Raw genomic sequence first — 15,030 nt, 5'->3', positions numbered from 1 at the left:
CTAAATAAACAAACTACAACTGGGAAGGAGCGAAGTAATTTTTCTAAATACTTTGTTAGTCTGCGGTATTTGTTTAGAGAGAAATCCATTCTGAACGATAGTTTCAGATGCTGACTGTGTTTGCTATCGACTTTCCTATGGGACATTAGTATAGGGAACAAAGCAATGAAATTTTGACTTTTTCTTATATTTTATAAGTCAATGTTTTGCTTAGGCTTAATGTGAAGAGTTAAGTTATTAAGCTACGAAACACACAGAATGTTGAAATAGCTTTCCGCACAGAAACACCATTATACGTTTAAGAATTCTGGCATATGCTAAGGAGTTTACAGCCAGCTATTCTGTGAATGGTGGCTGTTACAAAGAGAATAGGCTTTCTAGAGCACAAAGCTGCATTTGTATGGAAACACCTCTGTTCCCTCCTCCTACACACAAACCCCTTTTCTTCTCACACCATATGTCAATTCAAAATGTCTCTCCAGACACAACCAATAGCTGCAGCGATAATTATGATCCTAGAGCTAATTCAAAACTGAGTTAATATCAAATCACGGACTAGGAAGGAAAGCTTATTTCAGAAAAGTGCCCAGCATGTAAAAGCTTTTTCTAAATGTCTTATGAAAAATATCAATCTCTTCATTTCGGTGTTCAACCTAATTTGAGGTAATTGGTAAGGAAAAGTTATACTCCACATGAGTTAAATATGTCTAACGGATTAATTGATTCCCATCATTATTTATACATGACATTGGAAAATAATCTAAATCAACATATTGACTTGTGTGTGCATGTGTGTGTGTATGTGTGTGTGTGTTGTCTGTATCTTCATGTGATTGTATCTATAGTGTCCATCCACATTTGTAGGTCAAATGTCAACTTTGGTTCTCATTTTTCATGAGTTGTCCACTTCCCTTTTATGTTTCTGTTTTCAGGTTTCTCATGTAACCCAAGGGTCACTAATTAGCCTAGACTGAACACCCAAAAAGCCCTGTGGATCCTCCTGTCTGTCTTGGCCTCACTAGTGTTGGGATCCTGAGAACTGACGACCATGCCTAGCTTTCTTTGTAGGTGCTGGGTACAGATATCAGGTGCCCACAGTTGTACAAAGGGCGCTTTACCAAATCACCTTTCTACTTATCCAAGCCAAGTAATTTTTGTGATTCTACATTTCCCTAAAATGTCTAAGTTGACAGAGGCCTCTTCCTGTCTGACCAGCACCGGGATGGCTGGGGCGCGGGGTTGGCTGACACCCACCAGCTACCCACGACACCCGCCACAGGATCTTGAGACTTCTGGTGAGTGGAACACAGCTTCTGCTCCAGTCCAATCGCGCGGGACCTGAGACTGCTTTGGCTGGGGAGGCAGAAAACCGGCCTGAGTAGGGCCACAAGCCTCTTCTGGTCTGACCAGCACGTGGGTAGCTAGGGTGCAGGGTCAGCTGACACTCGCCAGCTACCCACAACACCCGCCACAGGATCTTAAGACTTCTGGTGAGTGGAACACAGCTTCTGCTCCAATCTTTAAACAGTGACAAGATAACAACTAACCCCAGAGATTACCAGATGGCGAAAGGTAAACGTAATAATCTTACTAACAGAAACCAAGACCACTCACCATCATCAGAACCCAGCACTCCCACTTCGCCCAGTCCAGGGCACCCCAACACACCAGAGAACCTACACCCGGATCTAAAAGCATATCTCATGATGATGGTAGAGGACATCAAGAAGGACTTTAATAACACACTTAAAGAAATACAGGAGAACACTGCTAAACAGGTAGAAGACATTAAAGAGGAAGCACAAAAATCCCTTAAAGAATTGCAGGAGAACACTGCTAAAGAGGTAGAAGACATTAAAGAGGAAGCACAAAAATCCCTTAAAGAATTGCAGGAGAACACTGCTAAACAGGTAGAAGACATTAAAGAGGAAGCACAAAAATCCCTTAAAGAATTGCAGGAGAACGCTGCTAAACAGGTAGAAGACATTAAAGAGGAAGCACAAAAATCCCTTAAAGAATTGCAGGAAAACAAGACCAAACAGGTGATAGAATTGAATAAAACCATCCAAGACCTAAAAAGGGAAGTTGAGACAATGAAGAAAACCCAAATTGAGGCAACGCTGGAGATAGAAACCCTAGGAAAGAAATCTGGAACCATAGATGTGAGCATCAGCAACAGAATACAAGAGATGGAAGAGAGAATCTCAGGTGCAGAAGACTCCATAGAGAACATCAGCACAACAATCAAAGAAAATACAAAATCCAAAAAGATCCTAACTCAAAACATCCAGGAAATCCAGGACAAAATGAGAAGACCAAACCTACGGATAATAGGAGTAGATGAGAATGAAGATTTTCAACTCAAAGGACCAGCAAATATCTTCAACAAAATTATAGAAGAAAACTTCCCAGACCTAAAGAAAGAGATGCCCATGAACATACAAGAAGCCTACAGAACTCCAAATAGACTGGACCAGAAAAGAAATTCCTCCCGACACATAATAATCAGAACAACAAATACACTAAATAAAGATAGAATACTAAAAGCAGTAAGGGAAAAAGGTCAAGTAACATATAAAGGCAAGCCTATCAGAATTACAAAGGATTTTTCACCAGAGACTATGAAAGCCAGAAGGGCCTGGACAGATGTTATACAGAAACTAAGAGAACACAATTTCCATCCCAGGCTACTATACCCAGCCAAACTCTCAATTACCATAGATGGAGAAACAAAAGTATTCCACGATAAAACCAAATTCACACATTATCTTTCCACGAATCCAGCCCTTCAAAGGATAATAACAGAAAAAAAAACCACTTCAAGGACGGAAACCACGTCCTAGAAAAAGCAAGAAGGTAATCCCTCAACAAACCTAAAAGAAGACAGCCACAAGAACAGAACACCAACTCTAACAACAAAAATAAAAGGAAGCAACAATTACTTCTCCCTAATATCTCTTAATATCAATGGACTCAACTCCCCAATAAAAAGACATAGACTAACAGACTGGCTACAGAAACAGGACCCAATATTTTGCTGCTTACAGGAAACTCATCTCAGAGAAAAAGATAGACACTACCTCAGAATGAAAGGCTGGAAAACAATTTTCCAAGCAAATGGTAGGAAGAAACAAGCTGGAGTAGCCATTATAATATCTGATAAGATTGACTTCCAACCCAAAGTCATCAAAAAAGAGAAGGAAGGGCACTTCATTCTCATCAAAGGTAAAATCCTCCAAGAGGAACTATCAATTCTGAATATCTATGCTCCAAATACAAGGGCAGCCACATTCATTAAAGATACTTTAGTAAAGCTCAAAGCACATATTGCACCTCACACAATAATAGTGGGAGACTTCAGCACACCACTTTCAGCAATGGACAGATCATGGAAGCAGAAACTAAACAGGGACACAGTGAAACTAACAGAGGTTATGAAAGAAATGGATCTGACAGATATCTACAGAACATTTTATCCTAAAACAAAAGGATATACCTTCTTCTCAGCACCTCATGGTACCTTCTCCAAAACTGACCACATAATTGGTCACAAAACAAGCCTCAACATATACAAAAGTATTGAAATTGTCCCATGCATCCTATCAGATCACCATGGACTAAGACTGATCTTCAATAACAAAATAAATAATAGAAAGCCAACATTCATGTGGAAACTGAACAACACTCTTCTCAATGATACCTTGGTCAAAGAAGGAATAAAGAAAGAAATTAAGGACTTTCTGGAGTTTAATGAAAATGAAGCTACAACATACCCAAACTTATGGGACACATTGAAAGCATTTCTAAGAGGAAAACTCATAGCTCTGAGTGCCTCCAAAAAGAAACTAGAGAGAGCACACATTAGCAGCTTGACAACACACCTAACAGCTCTAGAACGAAAGGAAGCAAATTCACCCAAGAGGAGTCGACAGCAAGAAATAATCAAACTCAGGGGTGAAATCAAACAAGTGGAAACAAGAAGAACAATTCAAAGAATCAACCAATCAAGGAGCTGGTTCTTTGAGAAAATCAACAAGATAGATAAACCCTTAGCCAGACTCACTAGAGGACATAGGGAAAGTATTCTAATTAACAAAATCAGAAATTAAAAGGGAGACATAACAACAGACCCTGAAGAAATCCAAAACACCATCAGATCCTTCTACAAAAGGCTATACTCAACAAAACTGGAGAACCTGGATGAAATGGACAAGTTTCTAGACAGATACCAGGTACCAAAGTTAAATCAAGATCAGGTTAATGATCTAAACAGTCCCATATCCCCTAAAGAAATAGAAGCAGTCATCAATAGTCTCCCAACCAAAAAAAAGCCCAGGACCAGATGGGTTTAGTGCAGAGTTCTATCAAACCTTCAAAGAAGATCTAATCCCAGTTCTTCACAAACTATTCCACAAAATAGAATCAGAAGGTACTCTACCCAACACATTCTATGAAGCCACAATTACTCTGATACCTAAACCACATAAAGACCCAACAAAGATAGAGAACTTCAGACCAATTTCCCTTATGAATTTTGATGCAAAAATCCTGAATAAAGTTCTAGCTAACCGAATTTAAGAACACATCAAAACAATCATCCATCCTGACCAAGTAGGTTTCATCCCAGGGATGCAAGGATGGTTCAATATACGAAAATCCATCAATGTAATCCATTATATAAACAAACTCAAAGACAAAAACCACATGATCATCTCGTTAGATGCGGAAAAAGCATTTGACAAAATCCAACACCCATTCATGATAAAAGTCTTGGAAAGATCAGGAATTCAAGGCCCATACCTAACCATGATAAAAGCAATCTACAGCAAACCAGTAGCCAACATCAAAGTAAATGTTGAGAAGCTGGAAGCAATCCCACTAAAATCAGGGACTAGACAAGGCTGCCCACTCTCTCCCTACCTATTCAACATTATACTTGAAGTCCTAGCCAGAGCAATTAGACAACAAAAGGAGATCAAGGGGATACAAATTGGAAAAGAAGAAGTCAAAATATCACTTTTTGCAGATGATATGATAGTATACATAAGTGACCCTAAAAATTCCACCAGAGAACTCCTAAGCCTGATAAATAGCTTCGGTGAAGTAGCTGGATATAAAATTAACTCAAGCAAGTCAATGGCCTTCTGTACACAAAGGATAAACAGGCAGAGAAGGAAATTAGGGAAACAACACCCTTCTCAATAGTCACAAACAATATAAAATACCTTGGCTTGACTCTAACTAAGGAAGTGAAAAATCTGTATGACAAGAACTTCAAGTCCCTGAAGAAAGAAATTAAAGAAGATCTCAGAAGAAGGAAAGACCTCCCATGCTCATGGATTGGCAGGATCAACATTGTAAAAATGGCTATCTTACCAAAAGCAATCTACAGATTCAGTGCAATCCCCATCAAAATTCCAACTCAATTCTTCAACGTATTAGAAAGGGCAATCTGCAAATTCATCTAGAACAACAAAAAACGTAGGATAGCAAAAACTCTTCTCAAGGATAAAAGAACCTCTGGTGGAATCACCATGCCTGACCTAAAGCTGTACTACAGAGCAATTGTGCTAAAAACTGCATGGTACTGGTATAAAGACAGACAAGTAGACCAATGGAACAGAATTGAAGACCCTGAGATCAACCCACATACCTATGGTCACTTGGTCTTTGACAAGGGAGCAAAAACCATCCAGTGGAAAAAAGACAGCATTTTCAACAAATGGTGCTGGCACAACTGGCCGTTATCATGTAGAAGAATGCAAATTGATTCATTCCTATCTCCTTGTACTAAGGTCAAATCTAAGTGGATTAAGGAACTCCACATAAAACCAGAGACACTGAAATTTATAGAGGAGAAAGTAGGGAAAAGCCTCGAAGACATGGGTACAGGGAAAAAATTCCTGAATAGAACAGCAAAGGCTTGTGCTGTAAGATCGAGAATCGATAAATGGGACCTCATAAAGTTGCAAAGCTTCTGCAAGGCAAAAGACACTGTCAATAAGACAAAAAGACCACCAACAGATTGGGTAAGGATCTTTACCTATCCTAAATCAGATAGGGGACTAATATCCAATATATATAAAGAACTCAAGAAGGTGGACTCCAGAAAAATCAAATAACACCGTTAAAAAATGGGGCTCAGAACTGAACAAAGAATTCTCACCTGAGGAATACAGAATGGCAGAGAAGCACCTGAAAAAATGTTCAACATCCTTAATCATCAGGGAAATGCAATTCAAAACAACCCTGAGATTCCACCTCACACCAGTCAGAATGGCTAAGATCAAAAATTCAGGTGACAGCAGATGCTGGAGAGGATGTGGAGAAAGAGGAACACTCCTTCATTGTTGGTGGGATTGTAAGCTGGTACAACCACTCTGGAAATCAGTTTGGCGGTTCCTCAGAAAATTGGACATAATACTACCAGAGGATCCAGCAATATTTCTCCTGGGCATATATCCAGAAGATGTTCCAACCGGTAAGAAGGACACATGCTCCACTATGTTCATAGCAGCCTTATTTATAATAGCCAGAAGCTGGAAAGAACCCAGATGCCCCTCAACAGAGGAATGGATACAGAAAATGTGGTACATTTACACAATGGAGTACTACTCAGCTATTAAAAGGAATGAATTTATGAAATTCCTAGCCAAATGGATGGATCTGGAGGGCATCATCCTGAGTGAGGTAACATATTCACAAAGGAACTCACACAATATGTACTCACTGATAAGTGGATATTAGCCCAAAAACTTAGGATACCCAAGATATAAGATACAATTTGTTAAACGCATGAAACTCAAGAAGAACGAAGACCAAAGGAATTGGGATCAAAACACCCATGGAAATTGTTACAGAGATAAAGTTTGGAGCTTTGAAGAAAGGATGGACCATCTAAAGTCTGCCATATCCAAGGATCCATCCCATAATCAGCTTCTAAACGCTGACACCATTGCATACACTAGCAAGATTTTGCTGAAAGGACCCAGATATAGCTGTCTCTTGTGAGACAATGCTGGGGCCTAGCAAACACAGAAGTGGATGCTCACAGTCAGCTATTGGATGGATCACAGGGCCCTTAATGGAGGAGCTAGAGTAATTACCCAAGGAGCTAAAGGGAACTGCAACCCCATAGGTGGAACATTATTATGAACTAACTAGTACCCCATAGCTCTTGACTCTAGCTGCATTTGTATCAAAAGATGGCCTAGTCGGCCATCACTGGAAAGAGAGGCCCATTGGACTTGCCAACTTTATATGCCCCAGTACAGGGGAATGCCAGGGCCAAGGGGTGGGGGTGGGTGGGTGGGGGACTGGGGGGGGAGTGTATTGGGGACTTTTTGGATAGCATTGGAAATGTAATTGAGGAAAATACCTAATTAAAAAAAAAAAAAGGAAAAAAAAATGTCTAAGTTTACTACCCAAAACTCATCCACCATATTTACCTCAAAGTCTGTAAAGGATTTTTTATATATACATTAAAGTACCTTAATAACTACAAATTGAATTACTGGAGACAAATAATATTTAAAAAGCAGTAAAAGGACAGGGAGAAGAAGGAACAAGTGCCAAAAAGAATGGACCATCTAGAGACTGCCTTATCCAGGGATCCATCCCATAATCAGCTTCCAAACACTGACACCATTGCATACACTAGCAAGATTTTGCTGAAAGGACCCAGATATAGCTGTCTCTTGTGAGACTATGCCGGGGCCTAACAAACACGGAAGTGGATGCTCACAGTCAGCTATTGGATGGATCACAGGGCCCCCAATGGATGAGCTAGAGAAAGTACCCAAGGAACTAAAGGGACCTGCAACCCTATAGGTGGAACAACATTATGAACTAACTAGTACCCCAGAGCTCTTGACTCTAGCTGCATATGTATCAAAAGCGGCCTAGTAGGTCATCACTGGAAAGAGAAGCCCATTGGACTTGCAAACTTTATATGCCCCAGTACAGGGGAACACCAGGGCCAAAAAATGGGAGTGGGTGCGTAGGGGAGTGGGGGAGGGAGTGTATTGAGGACTTTTTGGATAGCATTGGAAACATAAATGAGGAAAATACCTAATTAAAAAAAAAGAAAATGATGTCACACACTTAATAAAAAAAATAATCCAGTAAACCCAAAATCCAACGGATATTTCCTTGTTATCATTCCTACACTGAATGCACCTGTATTTGCTATATGTATGGATAACCCACAGACATTTCCAAATAAGTGATTGCACAAATTTCAATGTGGTCATCTGTCAAAAAACTGAGCCTTCAATATAGTAAGCTATATTTTGAAAAGGAATAATACCTTCCACTAAATTTATAATTTCTTAGGTTAAATTAACATTTTGGTATGTAAATCACAAACATAATTCATAATGAAAAACTATATACATCTGAAAAATATATCAGTATCCAAAAGTTGACCATACCTTTCTTATAAGTGAATATTTTTGTTCTCATTTAACCTAATTTTGTTTTTTTATTTATGATTTTTCTATAAATATCTATGTGATATGGAAGCTTATCCTAAATATTGGACATCAAATTAACTGAAAATTCCTTCTGGTAATTTTCAGTTTCCCACACAAATCTAAGCAAATCCCACATCAGCAGAATTGTGTTAGCATTTCCTATAGGCTCTGCCCAACAGCTACCCAGCAATAGCCAGGTAGGAAGGAGCCTGGCTCTCACTATAAGGACTGTTCAGTTTCTCTCTCTCTCCCTCACTCCCTCTCTCTCTCTCCCTCCCTCCCTCTCTCTCTCTCTCTCTCCCTCCCTCCCTCCCTCCCTCCTTCCCTCCCTCTCTCTCTCCCTCCCTCCCTCCCTCTCTCCCTCTTTTGCTCTCTATCTCTCCCTCTCAGTATCCTTCTCCCTCTCTCTCTTCCCTTCTTCTCTCTCTCCCTCTCCCCTCCCCTTTCCCTACCTGTTTCTAGCCAGCCTCATCCCCTCTTTCTCTCTTTTTCTCTCCTCTCTTTCTGTTCTCCTCTGTTCCCCTTTCTTTGCCTCTAATAGCTTCTCAGGTTCCCTTGTAGGATGGCTTGATTGTTGCAGGACATTTGGCAGGGACCGCTGAGGTGTTCCCTACAGCCTAAAGCAGACCAGTAAGTACTTGCAGAAAGAAGCAATGGGGAAAGGAAGAGGACATTTGTATAAATGCATCACATCATGTTCTCCTCTTCCTTTTAAGCTTGTAGGATTGCCCTTGGGGGTTCTCAAAACATGGTAAGCTTACTTTTTTTTTTTTTTTTGGTTTTTCGAGACAGGGTTTCTCTGTATAGCCCTGGCTGTCCTGGAACTCACTTTGTAGACTAAGCTGGCCTCGAACTCAGAAATCCACCTGCCTCTGCCTCCCGAGTGCTGGGATTAAAGGCGTGCGCCACCACGCCCAGCTGGTAAACTTACTTTTAACATTGCTCACTTACTTCATTGCCTTCCAATTCAAAAAACTCAAACTTCACAGAGATTCTGTACTGGCTTGGCGCGATCACTTGCCACACGCAGTTTTTGTTTGGAGGGTACTCTTTGGGCCAGCCGGGGGTGGTTATGGTGCCATTGAGCTTTGTAAGAAGTCCTCCGCAAGCAGCTGGAAGAGAAGAGGAAAGAGAGCTTCTTAACAAAGATGCTCCCCTCTGAGCACCTCCACTTCACCATCTCTGCATTGAATGGGAAGCACCGTCTAGTTGTCAGTTCTAGAAGCTGCACGCTCTGTCCTGACGTTTTACTTAAAGAATTTTATCATCAAAAGCCATTCATAGCTACTAATCAATAGCTTGGGGCAAAGCAAATTATGGCCACGGTACAATGCTTTAAATTGCTTCAAAATTTAAGTGAATAATATTAAGCCAGGTCCAAGTTTCCTTTTCTTCTAAATGCATGGAAAATATCTTACAATATTGTGATATCTGGAAAATTTAAATAAAATTATTTTTGTGAAATTAGTATAATTGTGGCAGCTAAGATATTGGGGCAGCTATATAGAGAGATAGCTGATAGATAGCTGATTGTTAGATGATGACTAAATAGAAATAGATAAAGAATTAAGAGACGATAGATTGATAAATATATACATTATTATAGATAGATGATATACATAAATTATATATATGGATAGATAGATGATAGATAGATAGATGATAGATATTGAGATAGCATGCAATATTCTAATAAAATAAGACCAAACCCACTATTTCAAATTACCATACTTTATTCCAAGGCAAGTAAGACTATTTGAAGTACACTAGCAAGAAAGATAAAATAATTGAAATAACATATTATTCCAAAGCATTTTATTTAACATGTTTCTTTGTTATTTCATGATCTTCTTAGAATGGACATTTTATATTTCCTTTCTTTGTTCCTACCGAAATTACCAAAATCAGAGTATCACAAGACAAGATGAATAAAATGAGCATATGCTATCCCCAGCTCATAACTGCTTCCTAGGATATCCAATAGCTGCCTGAGATGGCTGCTTTGTTCACATGCTTATGTAAACATAGGCGCATTCACATGCTTATGTAAGCATAGGCATGTTCACATGTGCATGTAAACATGGGTACGTGTATATTTCATAGCATGTTAGTAAATATTTAAAGTGACTCCTACTCATTTGCACTGGGTTTTTAATGAGGAGCAGATTTGTTTCCAGGAACTACATGTAAGGAATAGTCATGTTAATCTAGGGGGTGCAGCTCAGTGGTACAGCACTGCCTATGACATGTCAGGCTCTGGCTTGAAGAGGCAGAGAGAAATAAGGCAGATAGAAATAAGAATAGTTAATAAGAGTCATGTTATTTTAGGATTGGTATACAGTGTGCTCTTTAAAAATACTACACTTTCTATGTCATTATGATTTCTGCACCCAGTACAGAGAAGAGGCTGACAGTTTAATATGTAGGATGGAGACTTGGAAGTCAAATAAGAATTCAGACTGTTAAGAAATAAGGAGGAAGGGTCATTTTTTTTTAAAAGCCAGCAACAATAGAATCAAACATGAAGCAAAGAGTTTTACTGCCTTTGGTATTTATTAGTGTTTATATGTAATCACAGTAGATCCAAAAGGCTTAGTTTTATGAGATTTATACTTTGGTGGTAAGACTCTGAATTAAATATATATATATATACTATATAAATATGTGATATATAAATATATATGTATATGAAGGTGAAACAGCAGAAATCTTGAGAAAGAAATTGAAGGGAGTGAAGATCAGCTAATACGCTCTGGCTTTACTCTGAGGAATGAAGCCTGTGTGAAATTATCATTCCTGGTAACAAAACATTATACATAAACCCTCATGTGAAATCTCAATGACAAAATGTAAATAACCACAAAAATGTCATTGTATAATAGTTTTTATTGCATAAATTATATTTAGATTTGTGCTAAATGCTCATGTCTGTGGTAGGTGCTGAAGATACAATGGTAAAATTGGGGCTGGTTAGTGTAACGAGCAAACATTTGTGGTCTATGCACATAGTATGTCAAGAAAATGATAAAGACAAACGTCACAGAACCACAGAACAGAAGGGAGGACCGAGTGTACAGATACAGGGAAGGAGAATACATGACTGCAAATGATGAGGGATGGATGGGTGGATGCACAGAGAGCAAGATGCAGGGGAAAGTAGAGCTATAATCAAATACATGCTTCATAACCAAAAGTCAAAGGGGGCCAATAGCCAGAGAGCAGGTGAGCTTTCATGTCAGCCATGGTTGCTATGGAAGAAAATACAGGAAACACAGGGGAAGGGGGAGGGAGGAAGGGAGGGAGGGAGGGAGGGAGGGAGGGAGGAAGAGAGAGAGAGAGAGAGAGAGAGAGAGAGAGAGAGAGAGAGAGAGAGAGAGAGAGAGAGAGAGAGAGAGAAAGAGAGAGAGAGAGCAAGAAGCATGGAGAGAGGAGAGAGAGGAGAGAGAGAGAAGCAGGGAGAGAAGAGAGAGGAGAGAGGAGAGAGGAGAGAGGAGAGAGGAGAGAGGAGAGAGGAGAGAGGAGAGAGGAGAGAGGAGAGAGGAGAGAGGAGAGAGGAGAGAGGAGAGAGGAGAGAGGAGAGAGGAGAGAGGAGAGAGAAAGAAGCAGGGAGAGAGGAAAGAGAGAGGAGAGAGGAGAGAGAGGAGAGAGGAGAGAGAGGAGAGAGGAGAGAGGGAGGAGAGAGAGAGATCCCACCTTCACAGCTTCTTCTGTCTGGCCCCAGTTCATAGCCAGGCTCACAGGCACACTGGTAGCTGCCTAGTGTGTTAAGACACCTCTGTTCACAGCCTCCTCGGTCAGGTTTGGCACACTCATCTTCCTCTATAAAATCAAGAAAGATACAGTACAACTGGAGTTGACTGAAATAGGGACTGAAATATGATGTTTAGTGGCTCTGAAAAAAAGCAGAGAACTCATTTCTCAGCAAAGGTTCTAATACTTGACTGTGTGACATAGGAAAGAATGACATGACAACCTAAACCACAGAACAAGAGACCAGAAACCTACCTGATGGAGGGAATACTGAAGGTCCTTATCTCACACACAACATATTTTGTTTCTGAACTAAGGGCAAATGGAGATTATTAAATCACAGAGAGGTTTTGGGATTAAGTTGAAAAAGAACAGCAACACTTAATGATATCACAGCAAAATTTGTTAAATATATTTCAGAATATCCTTCTAGAGGCTGGAGACACACAGCTGAGTGGCAGAATATATTATTTGCATATGAGAACATAAGATTTGCATATGAAAACCTGGGTTGAATTTCCATCCTGGGTACACACAAACATACAAATACCATATGCACACAGCCACATACCACACAAATTATTTAAACAAATGTCTTCATCAAAAAAAGTAAGTTGTCATGTTTATAAATTTTAAAAAATGAAATTTAGTAGTTGTCTAGAACTCTTCATGCTTCAGTGTTTTTAATATAAATACTCAGACTAAGAAAGAATGGAAACAGGCAACCTCAGGAAATAGGAGGTTAGGGGGACCCTCCCAAATGCACCAGAGACCTGAAAGGTAAGAGACTCTCAGGACTCAAAGGGAGGGATCTGAGATGAAATGCTGCACAGTAGGGAGAGGGAATTTATAGAGCCCACCTCCAGCAGGACGACAGCACATCAAGTGAGGGATGGGGTTGTCATCCCACAGTCACATTTAAGACTCCTGTCTGAAAGAATTACAGGGATGGAATTGGAGAGGAGCCTGAGGAAGAGGAGGCCCAGTGACAAGCCCAAAGTAGAATCCATCTCCACAGGAGGTCCTAAGGCCTGACACTATTACTGAGGCTATGGAGTGCTCACAAAACACGATCGATCATGACTGCCCTCCAAAAGACCCAACAAGCAACTGAAAGAATCAGATACTGATATTTGCACCCAATTAATGGACAGAAGCAGCTGACCCCTGTTGTTGAATTAGGAAAGGCTGAAAGAAGCTGAGGAGAGGGGTGCTCCTGTAGGAGGATCATCAGTCTCAATTAATCTGGACACTCAAAATCTCTCAAACACTGTACCAGGTGGTACAGACAGCATACACCAGCTGATATGAGGCCCCCAACACACATATAGTAGAGGACTTCTGGGTCTGCATTCATTCAGAGATGATGCACCTAACCCTCAAGAGACTGGAGGCTCCAGGGAGTTTAGAGCTCAGGTGGAGTGGGGGTTGGGGGCATCCATGTGGAGACAGGGTGGGGTGGGGAGGAGGTATGGGATGTGGAGCAGTTGGAGGGTGGATGGGGGGTGGGGAATGGAATATGGAGTATAAAAAATAAATTAATTTTTAAAAAGTTATCCAGATTACACATAGAAAAAACATACATTTATATAATGTGTTGTTTAATGTATAAAATATATAAAATATATCAATTTTATATTACATAATGAATAAATATTAATACATGATAAACTTCAGTCCAATTTTTCTCTGATACAGATACAATATGCATTATTTTTAAATGTACACACTTGGTACTCCATAATTTTATTCTTCATAAATAAATGAGTACGGATTATATAAATACAAACACCTTATGGAGATACGCATCAGAAAAACATTAAGCACTTTGACAGCTAAACACACAACCACAAGAGAAAATGTTTCTACCATTGTGACATATGACATATCCAAAAAAATCTACCATGTCAATATATTTTTTAATGAATTTATATAGCTGAAGTGATAGCTTTATCTTCCTTTCAAATTATATAGCAAATTCCTGAGCAACTCTTGTTGAAAATGAGCTGTGCTGTTTAAATAATGAAAACACTTAGATATCTGCTGGTGAACTTGGCATACACAAATTAATCCACTTATCCTATAGAAGTCCATTCAGAGGAAAGTGTATTTGTTCTTTCTATTTTCATTCAAATATGATACACTTCAAATAAATGTCCCACATGTAAGTTTGATGCAACTTTTGCAGTAATATAGGTCTTATTTTTCCTAGTAATGCACACTAGTTATAGAATGTGAGGACATACTTCAACTTTCAATGATCTCCAATCCAATTCTGCCAAGATTCAAAGCTTAATGCCCTGAATACCTCACCCCCCAAAAACTAAGATGTCGCAGATTACCTTTAAAAAAGTTAGCAGCAAACCCTGCCTTGTTCACAGTCCCATCAGAGACGAACTTCATCCACAGGGTGTTGGAAGTAGACCTTATATCTTCAGGTTTGTCATAACCACAGAACCGTCCTATCAAAGGGCTGTTCTCACTGGCTCCATCTCGAACTTCTAGGTGGTCATAGGCACAGCTGTCATGCCTTTCGATCTACAATAGGAAATTGTAAAAATCATTTGTCTCATTAATAGATATTAATAAGACAAGTGGAATGGGAAGGTTATTCTTGGTATTCTTAGTGGCATAGCACTAAGGTATTAACATGAAAATAACCCCAGAAAGGAAAACATGTGACTAAAAATGAGCTGAAGATACGCTGCACACAGAGGAACTCTTACTCTTCTATAGAAATCCTAGAAACAGTACAGCAACGTAAGCCTGAGTGAAGAGAAGGGAAACACATTTGTTGATTGATTGA

General features: G+C 39.7%; 1 protein-coding gene across 2 annotated transcripts in view; it reads right to left on the bottom strand.

Moving 5' to 3' along the window:
• The window catches only part of Tll1 (tolloid like 1), a 206,235-nt gene that overhangs the window by 42,145 nt on the left and 149,060 nt on the right, over positions 1-15,030 (bottom strand). For both annotated transcript variants that reach the window (XM_021170021.3, XM_085843944.1), the window contains 3 exons: positions 14,567-14,762; positions 12,168-12,293; positions 9,426-9,586 (listed from right to left, as the gene is read on the bottom strand). In XM_021170021.3, the coding sequence (XP_021025680.1) occupies positions 9,426-9,586; positions 12,168-12,293; positions 14,567-14,762 (483 nt within the window). The remainder of the gene's footprint in view (positions 1-9,425; positions 9,587-12,167; positions 12,294-14,566; positions 14,763-15,030) is intronic.

Source organism: Mus caroli, unplaced genomic scaffold (assembly GCF_978045245.1).
Source record: "Mus caroli unplaced genomic scaffold, Mus_caroli_1 scaffold_10, whole genome shotgun sequence".
Lineage (NCBI taxonomy): Eukaryota > Metazoa > Chordata > Mammalia > Rodentia > Muridae > Mus > Mus caroli.
This window is presented reverse-complemented; position numbering and strand designations above follow the sequence as displayed.